At 37.3% G+C, this 11,828-nt stretch overlaps 1 protein-coding gene across 2 annotated transcripts; it reads right to left on the bottom strand.

Moving 5' to 3' along the window:
• Positions 1-700: 700 nt before the first annotated feature.
• On the bottom strand, positions 701-11,584 carry LOC124165765. 2 transcript variants are annotated; one of them, XM_046543257.1, is made up of 3 exons: positions 10,922-11,584; positions 9,905-10,086; positions 701-4,127 (listed from the first exon to the last, which is right to left on the bottom strand). In XM_046543257.1, exons 1-3 carry the CDS (start codon positions 11,457-11,459, stop codon positions 3,813-3,815), a joined length of 1,035 nt encoding a protein of 344 aa, XP_046399213.1. In that variant the 5' UTR covers positions 11,460-11,584; the 3' UTR covers positions 701-3,812. The 2 variants fall into 2 exon arrangements, with proteins under 2 accessions (XP_046399213.1, XP_046399214.1); XM_046543258.1 differs by having other exon boundaries at positions 9,905-10,080.
• Positions 11,585-11,828: the final 244 nt, after the last annotated feature.

Below are 11,828 nucleotides of genomic sequence, written 5' to 3'. Positions count from 1 at the left end.
CCCCTTGCGCTGTAATGACGAGTCTTATCTCGTCATGGACTTGCGATGCCAAACCGCTCAATGATGTGTGTATCTCGTCATCGGATTTTCATAAGTTTAGCACTATTTAGGGGAGCAATTTCATTATTTTCAAAGTATTTATGAATATTATATGAATGTTAAAACATTCATAGTATTCATAAATAATTCATTTTTCATGAAACATGATGCATTGGAAGGATTAAAATGATTTTATTCGAGTGGCGATAGCTACTCTTCATGTTTAATAATCACATTTTATTTCGTGGTTCTACATTGATTACAAATTTAAAAATTTCATTTCATTACCCACCATTTTTAAAAGAACCACAGAAAAATTAATAGAGTATAGCAACATGATATTCAGAAAATTAATCAAAGTGGAAGGGGTTAAGAGGTTTCTTCAATATTATTTTTCACTGTAATTAATAAAACTAATTATTTTCATAATAATTGGATTTTTGCTAATGTACTACACCTTCAACTGTACGCTTAGGAGGATCAAAAACAGAGTTCCGTACCATCCGCGGGGAAAGTAGGGTTAGACTAGATCATGGCCAACTTAAATTAAAAGCCAATTAAAATCATTCTTCAGTGAATAAATAGAAAAATAATTCTTTTAATTCCCTGTTTGTAGCATCACATTAAGTGGATCATAATTTATGTAATAAAGCAAAATGTGTGATGGAAAATGTATACATTTCCAAATATAGTACAGGTACATACAACCATGCAGGATTTTGGTAAAAATATAAGCACTGAATCGTTAGACAAAGTCAATAACAATGAAGATGATTAACCATTTGAATATTATTCATCACCATTCATATACAACACTAAAATTTTCATTACTTCAACTTACTTTTGCATTTTTACAAATGAAAATATTTGTAAAATTGTTAAAATTACATAATAAATTACAATAAATAAGAATATTTTTGGTAAAATTCAACACTGCATAGCTAAGGAATTTTGAAAGAACAATTTATCATCAATCAAAGTATCTTAGTACCATTTCAGATTTTTTTGCAAAATCAAGGCGCAATGGAAATAATTTTGAATTTTGTAAACTTTTGAGCAATATTTAACAAACATAACAAGTAAATATGATACAAACAACTAACAGTATCCATCAAAATTTAATAAATCTGCTTACAAACACCCTCACATTTGAATTATTCAGATGAATTGAGATAGAAGCTGCACTTTTCTACCTTATTTACCAATATCATCACCTGATAATTTAAATCTATGTTACCATACGATTCAAAATAGCTAAAATGCCTTAAATTTCCTTGGCACACAAAACATGACAATAAATAAAGTAAAAAGTAACAAAACAATGAATGAGACTTGGAGGTAAGAACACTAAAGCACAGATAGAAAACTTACTTTCTTGTGCCCAGAGTATTCATTCAAATGTCTTACATGCGATTTATTCAACAAGATTCAATAAATTAAATAAATAGCCAGTGGATAAGCAGATGAAGCATACAAGACTAAAATACATATGACTCATTTAACATCTGAGTCCCCAAAATGCAAGGAAAATTATTTTGTGACGGAGAATACCAATACAAACATAAAAAGTGGGGATATTGCTGATATAAATACCATGCAATTTTAATTTTAACTGTACCCCCACTTTTGGTACTATACAATGGGGATAATTAAATTATCGAAATCATTAATGACGACAAGTAAAAATGAAGTCCTTTCCTATGGTAATGGAAGCTAAAGAGAGGAAAATTTAAGGAAAAAGCCCTTCAGTTTTTTTGGAAAGCGCATTGTCGAAAAATGTGCCCGAGATTCCAGAAAATGAGGTACAGGAATATAAGATATTGTAAAAACAATTAGCACCCTTCAGTTCACATGAATTAAAAATATGCTAGGGCCGCAATGGACAAAATATGTATTCTACTGATATTGTGACTGAATGAGATATTTTAACACAAAGCCCATGTGACAGGTACTTAGCGGGGGCGGAATAGGGGGGGGTTCAGCTCCCTACCCACCAAAACTTTTTACCTTGCGTCAAAAGCCTTAAAACATCTGATGAGAAGACCACAAGCCAGGGGCACCTATCCTCTGACACACTATTTTAGTTACATTTCATAATGCCAGCCAATAACGAGCAGTGAATTTAACTTTCAGCATCATACACTTGAAATATGTACATAACTGATTCAATTAAGTGTACTGTGACTTTCAAATGCATGCTCATTGACAACAAAATATCTGCATTTGTACTCTATAGACACCTAATTTTTATAAAAAATGATACTATCACCACTACAGCTTTATCTTCACAGCTGATCATTTACAAATATAAAAGTGAAAGCAATGGAATTGATAAATTAAGAGACAATTGACTCAGAAGAGGCTCTTTGAGTAGATTTGTTGGTGCGGGAAAATTACAATTTGTAGTGGGCAAAATTAGTCAAATAGGTATAACTGGGAAAATCATTTTAAAAAATGTCAGCCTTCAAAAAAGAAGAGTACTTAACTTCTCCCATGATTTCATTTAATTCCTAAGCTCATGTTCAAATTTCATGATTACATATTTCCTGCTAGTACCTAAAATCCATTCAGCACATGAATGACTAAGACTACCAACCCAGACCTTTTGGGTGGTACATCGACAACAAATGAACGTCTTTCTTGCTTTACCTGATGAATAATGAAATATTGCTAGGGCTTTGAATCAAGCCCAGCTAAATGCAAAACCTTTCATCATGTCTTTTATTTGCAAAATCCTGAGAGTGGATAAGGGTACTTTATTTTACGAAGCTAATAAAAGTATAACTGTTTTACACCTGCATTAATATTGTAAAATATCAATGAAATGATTGCATTCCTCAAAGGAGTACCATTGGCAAACCACAAGATTTCACTTATACATGATTGCATTGAGTATCGTGCCCTAGTGCCATCGAATGGTGTCCCTCATCAAAAGCTCCCTAATGCAAAGAGAGGCAAAGCTTTTGAATCATTGCAAATAAAATCCTTGCAGTGGAAGGAGGACCGCAGTATGGAACTTATCCCCTTCCCTGATTGTGCAAAATCCACACACCTCAGGCTGAATCTAAGCTGAGCTCTACCCTCTTCCATTCACACAAACCCTCATTAAAAACCAATAATATGTAACTGGGTAAGAGAATAATCACAGGTAGAGTAGTGTTAAAATGGCAGAAAACATCTTCCTACAAGAAATGAAAAGTTTAACTGCCATCCAATGACAACAAAACTTAAATGCCGAGTTCAACAGATTCGCATCCATGCATAAAAAAAGGTTTATGTATTCCCTAACTTGAAATCATCACTTGATGCTGACAGGCAGGAGGCAAAGACTTCCCTGAGAAGAAATTCCCAAAGGATTAAGGAAGGCATTCAACACAAGTCTAGGGAAAAAAATTTCAATGAAGTATTTTGAAGATACTTAACGTGATTAAAACTGTTTCCCTCCGTAAATAAAACACTGCAAACTACTGCCAGCTGAGTAGTTGACTATACAGCCCCCAGTGGTCAACAACCTAATTATTGGCAGGAAGTACCAACTCCTTAATTACCAACTACTGTAGTTGGGGTAATCAGCTACTCAGTACTACTGGCTATTGAGCAACTACAACCAAGTTTTAATTAATTACAGAAATAATTAGTTTGCAGACGTTTCTTTCCACTAAGGGACACAGATGATGTCACTTCCCTTAACTTCCATGGGGACTTCACACTTCAAATGGTTGGTAGTCGGGAATTAATTATAAATACAATTATTTACAGTAGTACGAGAGAGGCTACCGCCTGAAAGATATCACTTGAGATTCTTTGCCAACGTCAGAGGTCTGTGGCGTGCTAGTCTCCACAGATGATCTTCTGATGGAATTCAATCCATTGCCACTGGGTGACCATCCGTGATAAGGACCGTTCCCAGGTCCAGAGCTGTAAGATGTCCCTCCAGTCACGTAGCCATGCTGCCCACCACTATTGTGGATGTGAACATGCACTTCCTTGTGTGGCGTTGCGGGGGCACTTGATTCTATGATCTCAGGAGCGTGATATGCAGGAAAACTATGGTGATGCCCATGGAATCCAAGACCATGCAGTTTTGCCTGGAGGAAATTAAAAATAGAAGTCATAATAATTTAAAATATGTGATCAGAGGGTGATTACAGGATTAAATTATTACAGTGCAAGTTCAAGCCTGAATTAAAAAAGTAAATTTGGGATGGAGGAGGGGATAGCAAGTCCTCAGAGATGAAAAAATGCCTTCAGGTAATATGGCCAGAACATGTAAAGTAAAATACATCAGGAAATCAACATTCACAATGCAAATTTTGCATTAATAATTTTTTTCCCACAATGGTTTCAGCCATACTTTCTTCACCTTGACAATGATATAAAATTTTTGAAAACAAAATTGGGAATGAAGCATTAGAGTGGAATTTACAGTGTGACTTTTCTTTTCCTATTTTGTGGATCAACAAAGCAAATCTGCAAATGAAAACAGAATAAATTAAGGATAAATATGTATTTCAAATTGGCTTTGTTTGTTTTTTTGTGGTTTAAGTATTCGTAACATCTATGTATTTACAATAGCTTAAGCTATCAATGTTATGGCTTTATTGAAAAGCATATGTGAGAATTTTTGCACTGTTGCTTTTGATTGCTCTGTTGGTCGGTTAATTTGCGGTCATCAATCGTCATAGTCAGTTCACTAGTGGAGACTGCACTGATGGTTGTACCGTAATTGCTACCTGATATCATTGTGGAGTTAAATAGCACATTGGAAGTTAGAAACTACAATTAAGTTTCCTTCCACAAACCAACTAGAACTAAAATACATAAAAATGAGCTTTTTGAGAAGTTTTTCAGTAGGCTAAAGCGCAATAATAATTGAAATGGCCAAGGGGATAGACAGAAAAGGAAGACATAGCAAGACTCTAGGTGGTATCTGCCTGCGTGGTCACCTCTCAATCTGTAGGGCTCGCCCCAATCCGTGGGACAATTTCACACAAGCTTGTTAGTATTACAGCAGGAGTCCTAAAAACCTACCATTTCTACTACAAAAATTGTGCATAAGAGGGAGGTGTTGTTTTGAGTATGATCATATGCTTGTCTTAAGAAAGGATACATATTTGATCATTTAATCCATCCGGTAGCAGAGCAGCGATCTGGTATAAAGGAAGTTAAAAATCCACAGAGAAATAATCATTCGCCTTGATGGGGATTCAAACCCAGATCCCCTGATAACCGGTCAAGTGCTTTAGCCAATTAAGCTACGAAGGCTTAATTCCTCTCTGATATAGACCTTGTCCAGTAGAATCCTCAAATTTCCACAGGGGAGAATGACGCCTCGGTAGCTTAACTGGCTAAAGCACTTGACCGGTTAACAAGGCATCCAGGTTTGAATCCCGGTCAAAGCGAATGATTTTTCCTCTGTGGATTTTTCGCACAAGTTGCACACTGCGGGTGACTCGGTAAAGTTATCAACATGGCTAGTCCCAGCATACTTAAGAAAGCCATCTGAAGCACATAATTCATAAGTTTTGACCAAATTCACACAAAGGAATAAAACTGAAAAGGTATGGTATAATGCCTGATGTGAAAAGGCACTGCAGAAAGAAAAGTCTAAGTAAAGATGCAGCAGTGTATAACTTGGCTTAATTTGTGTGTAAATTGATTAGTGTGGTTAGGCTTTTTGCATTGTACAACTAATGGCTGTACAATTGAGAGTACCTTCTCATGGAAATGCAAGTATTTATGCCGTGTAAACCCATTTCCACCATACAACTGAAGGTCATTCATCTGAGGTTCCAATGTACCATGTTCGTTTGTAATGAGGATATATATACAGTCCTTGTGATGGCAAATGTGACTCTTAAGGTAGAGCGAAAACAATGCACACAGTGCATTCCAGAGAAGTGACGGCACGTCTTCATAGAGTCATTTTTTCTTAAGGGTGACAGGGGGAGAGGAGGAGGGAAATGGGGAGATAGACAGGAGGGGGTGGGAGAGAGGGGAAAATGCAAGGAGGGGTGGAATGGGAGGGGAAAGATTTGAGAGCACTATTACATCGGAGGCAAAAGAATGAAAATAATTTAATAGCCTGTGAGCATCCAGGCTTGAATTTTAGAAGTCTAAGTAATCTATAAGTTTTGTAAATTATATGTATTATGAAACCAGTGTATCTTTCTATTGGGATTCCATTGTAGACTTCAGGACATATGAAAAAATTAGAGAACTTATTTCAACCGTTCCTAAAAAAAATTACTGATTATTTGAGTGTTTCTTACATTAGCCATGATGCCACAAGAGTGAAAGAGGAAAAGGTTTAAATGAGGCCACTTAACCCAAAGAATATTTCAGATACATGCATAGGCGGATCCAGGGGGGGGGGGCACGGGGGCACGTGCCCCCCCCAGACCCTCAAAAATATGCAAGATTTTTAATACGGTCCCATTATCATTGCATTCATTTTGTATTGCGAGGTATCCTTGTGCCCCACCCAGAAAAAAATCCTGGATCCGCCCCTGGATACATGGGTGATAATACTCTCATCTCAAACTTTACACCTTGAATTGTAAAAGGAGAAAGGTGTGGACATATTTTAGAATGTAAGCAGCTATAGTTCATTCATTCATGAAAGTTGGCCAATGACGTCTTGCCAGAGGGAAAATACATGGAGGAGAGAGGGAACTTTAGAGGGGTATCTGCCCACCTTATGTCATGCACAGTTAACGATTTCGGTTCAAACTGGTCCAAGTTCTTACAATATTTCCAATAAAGGGTCACAGTTTTCATGCTGTCAGGCTGAATGGGAAGAATTGAAAAGAGTGGAGGGGAATGTGCCTCTGGTCTTGGAGGAGGTATAAACGCTTCGGATGGAGGCAAGTGAATTTACCAACCATAGGACATGCAGATTTTAACTAAATACCAATTCTCTCCTATGGGGATATGAGCTCAGAATTTATATGCTGCAGCCATGAGTGTAGCAGCGAGGATAACTTTCACCAACAACCTCGTCTAGTGGTTCAACCATTGGCATTTTGTAAAGTGTTCTTGATTTGATAATTACAAGTCTAAAACTACTTCTTTCTGATTGCTTGATAATATTTTCCATGACTTGGTATAAGAATTCTTTTCAAGGGAGCATATAAAATATAATATAAGGTGCATCATTATTTAAAGATCATTATCTTGATTTTGCATTACTGAGAAGAACAAATCTTTTGCCAATGCCGAGTAAAACATTAGAAATGAAAATAGTAACACAGTCACATTTTCTGCAAAATGCACCAGCTTAAACATGTCCACTGAATGATTTAAATGGGAACCATCATCCCCTACTTTCCATCACAATTTCCAATGAAGGAAACCTTCACCTTGCTTGACGCAAGACATTAAACCTGAATGTGTAGGGCACACCGTGGTGCGTTCACGCATGCAGCATGTTTACGCAGAGCATTTTTTCCAAACAGAGATACTATAACTGGCGTGCCTAAAGTCATTTCATACAAATGCTGCTTCATAGGGGCTTTTCTTACACGATTTTGAGCATCGGTCAAGTGTCGGTCTGGCATTGTGTTAACCTGCCCCGTGAACGACCAAGTTTATGCAACGGACTTGGACCTAAAAACATTTTTTACGGATAATAACACAAATAGCCAAAAACTGATTCCGTATAATTTTTATTTCATTAACTTCTTTATGAAACCAAAATGCCCAAAATTTCTTAAGCTAAAACGTAAGAAAATTCATTGAAAAAAATCCACGTAAACGTGCTCCGATCCACCCTATGTGGATTCAATAAAGAAAATGTCTTTCTGACAAGGAATTTTGATACTCATTTACGTAGTTTTATTGAATTTGTATCCTTTTTTTTATTATATTAAATTAAAAATGATTAAAAATGATACAGCCACTCTTGATTTATAAATGGTGTAACTAAACTGTAAGTTCATTGATTGTTAGGCAGTATGAAGTTTGCCGGGTCAGCTAGTTTCTGATATAAACTAGGCCTACCTCCAAAAGTAGACTATTAAGTGTTGGCCACCTTTTCGCAAATGAACTGCATATGATCATATGGTCACTAAAGCAAGTTCATTGGAGAAGAAAAAGGATGTCAAGAATTCACCAGGATCAGTCTAAGCACAACTAACTGATAGAGCAATAGAAGATATGAATAAATGTATCAATGGCACTTCTGACATGAAGAAGCCAAGTGAATTGAAAATATGGCATCAAATGAGTGGTCTTGCAAGATGAAATAATGAAAGAAATTGAACATTGAAACTATTAAGCAGAATTAACCACATCAGAAAGCCTATGATTAAATTATTATGGTGAAAGCTGATAAAAATAATAATTACTTTCCAAAAAAAGATTTTGAGCAACATGTTTGGTACTGAGCAAAAGATAAAACAATCAGGACCTAACACACAAGTCCTTCCTATAAATGCTTTCAAAATGATTTATGACCATCAAATGGTAATCGACAAAATACATTTTGGACATAAAAATATATGAAAAATGATAAGCAGTAAAAAGGTCGATTAATCAGTCTGAGTGTTGAGACCAGCTGCCCAAAAAATTACGCTATTCCTTTCTTACAGAATTAACCCATTCATGTCGAATGTCAGCAATAGCCATCGGCAATAAGGGGTGAGAATTTCTCCATGCAAACCAATGGGTGTTAGCCTCACGGCAGTAATCAGGGGTGAAGTGGTTATATTGTCACTGATTTTTGCAAAGCAAAATTTTGTTGCATACCCCAATTTTTCTAATTCAAAATGAATTCTTTGATTTCGTCTATGCATAGCTGTTTCAAATGAATATTTAGTGTTATAATTAACAGACTTTTGGAGTAAAAGTCAAAGAACTTTGTGTTTAGTAACTTTGCTATTTTCAATGCTAGAAATTCGTTTAAAATTCTACATAGCTAAAAAAATTTAAGTTATTCTTATATAAGTGTAAATTATTGCAGTTCAAAAGCAAAACTTGTTAAAAAAAACACTGCTGAAGCAATGAGTTGACCATAGACTTGTGCTAAGAAGGGATTAGAGGCTCTAGGTGATGGGTTAGTAGCTGGGCACCCTGTTGAGTTAGCTCCCAAGTCGGAAGGACAAGAATACCAGTGTAACTTCACCCCAAAAAAGCTCCATAAGATGTTTAAAATATTATCATGCTACTCATAGTACGGAAAAAAATTTCCTCTATTATAAGCTGGCAGGAAAGGGTTAAGAGTCAAGTTACTACAAGGGAAGAGAAGAGGGGATGCCACTCACATGGGTGTTCCCTACAAATGCCTTTGTGCAGAGTCAGACAGGCTCCTGTGAAACTAAACACACTGACAATATTTTCCAAAGAAGTTCATCACTGTGAAAGAGTTAATTTTTCACATCCTGTTAGACTCAATATCATCCAGAACTATCAATGATCGCACAGATCCATCGGAGTGAAATCAAATAGTATCCTGTGAAGGCGATTTGATGGAAACTGAACAAAAGTAATCCATTTATGACTATGACACATCTGTGATGACAGCCACTCATATTTCACAAGGCCAGAAAAATGTGAGGGGTTATAACAAATTGCATCTCCTCTCTCTCAAATGAGAAGAAAGCTTTTGACAAAGTTCTAAGGTTATAACCTTTCTGCATTGGAATGACAATTAGTATTTGAAAAAAATCAAGAATAAATGTCTTATTTGAAACTTTTTGCCAATGCTGATTTCATCAGGAGACACATGAGCTGGTAAAAATTGGATGAGTATCAAATTTGAATGAAATGGTGAATAAAATTAATAGGAGCAACAAAAAACAGTGATGACAGACCACCACTACCACGACACGTATGTAAGTGTTGTACATAATTCTATCATACTCACCCCAATGGCTTTGATTGTGTTGAATCCAGTGAGGAAAAGGAGGACCATACCCACAGCCAATGTTTTGAGCGAGATCAAAACCAAAGCTCCAAGCAACGTCGTCATCACTCCCATTTTGTACATGACGGACAGGAGAGCAAACTGCAGTTTCCTCCTGAAGAATGTCCTAGGGGCAGCTGCTCCTTCAAAATAAAGATGTGGATCAAACAGGACACATTTGGACAAACCAGATAGTACAACGACAAGAGTTTAGAGAAACTGTTAAACAACATAGGTTCATCCACGTTAGTAAATATGGCAAATGAATTGGAAATTTGAATTTTCACAAAAGCATCTTCTAGTTTTCAATCATAAAGGGCTTCTAGGGTCCACAGTTACTTCCCCAGCAGCCACCCCACACTGCCTCTATGTTGGCAATGAGATGAGAATCAATGCCCCCCCCCTCCCCAAAAATCGGATATTGGCCTCAGTGTTACTTCATTAGCCATTTACTTCATCTCTCACTCAGATTGAGAGAGCTTCAGTCCAGAATCTTAGGAACATAACTTCCATGCACCCGTCATCCGGAGACTCTTCCAAATACATGGAGACTTCAACGCCTGGTTAAATTGACAGACCGCCTTCATAAATAATAAATGGCTAATTTCTATGAGCAACGAGTACTTAAAATCGAAAAGAATCGTAGCAAGGAAACATCACTGCGCCTCCGATAATACAGGATGCAGATGTGATAAATTTCTCCAGGCGTAATAGATAACATGCCATGCTGGACAAATAATTTCAGTGACGCGTCCGATAGCTTTAAAAGACCGGCCTCACCACATGATTAAAGACAAAATACACTATATTTGATATTTCTTTTCAGAGGTTGAAAAGAAACGATTCGAGTCAGACTAATAAGCATTTTACCCAAGCATATTTAGCAAAGCAAACATACATTTATTGCTAAGACACTGGTGGATGGCGGGTTTTCCGATGAAATTTTAAACAATATTTGCACCGAAAAGGCTAACTCACCGACTCCTGAGTTCACATCTTCAGCACCGATTTCGAGTTTCATATCCATTTTCCCTCCGAATTCCGGATTCCTGAGTAATCTGACGGACACACCGGGAAGGACCGACCATTTCAGAGAATGGCTCCTGAAAATACCCATCGCGCCTTCCAGGAGCATCTTGTTGCTCTCCTTGCCGGAGAGAAGATACTTTTTCAGCTGCATCCGCAGGGCGCGATTCTTCAATTCATTGCGGAAATCCAGATCCTCGGCTTGCAGCTTTTCGATCACCACATTCTGGGACAACCAATACTTTTCACTGTCGAGAATATCACTGACATTACTCAACAACTCCAACTTGAAGCAATGGAAGATGTTGGTGAACCCAGAGCAGCTCTCCAGCGGAGGATAACTGTATGCAATGGATTCGGGCACTTGGAAATCCCCCTGGACGTGGTAGGTATCCGAGAACAGTTTTACACCATCTGAGTGACGTTGACTAGAGGAGGACACACCAATAACCAGTATCGTCCACACCAGCGCACACGAAAAGGATTTCATTGTTTCACAAACACAGAACACACCATACGACACACAGCACACGGCCTTGCACTTATCAAACTGTCACAGATGGGCGCCAATGATCTGATTTATAAGGGCATCAAAAAGTTCGGGTGCCAGCAGCAGTCCCACCTATCGGACACTTGAAAACCAGTTTCTCTAGCGATTGCATGTGTTGCCACCTCGAGAGCAGCGCGCGAACTCCGTGCTAAAAGGTGGGAATTTGAACCGGCTTTATAGACGATGGGTGGAGAAAACAGAAGGTGACGATACTATTTGTCGAGAAACTATATTTTCACAAAATACCTTATTGGAAAACATTAAATTTAATGAAGATGTGATATATTACGGTATTTGACAATGTCAAGG

The sequence above is a fragment of the Ischnura elegans genome, chromosome 9 (genome assembly GCF_921293095.1).
Source record: "Ischnura elegans chromosome 9, ioIscEleg1.1, whole genome shotgun sequence".
Taxonomy (NCBI): domain Eukaryota; kingdom Metazoa; phylum Arthropoda; class Insecta; order Odonata; family Coenagrionidae; genus Ischnura; species Ischnura elegans.
This window is presented reverse-complemented; position numbering and strand designations above follow the sequence as displayed.

Coding starts and splice junctions, on each gene's coding strand:
- LOC124165765 (XM_046543257.1), bottom strand. CDS start 11,459: ATGAAATCCTTTTCGTGTGCGCTGGTGTGGACGATACTGGTTATTGGT. Junction 10,087..10,921: donor AGATGTGAACTCAGGAGTCG/GTGAGTTAGCCT, acceptor TTTATTTTGAAG/GAGCAGCTGCCCCTAGGACA. Junction 4,128..9,904: donor ACACAATCAAAGCCATTGGG/GTGAGTATGATA, acceptor AATTTCCTCCAG/GCAAAACTGCATGGTCTTGG.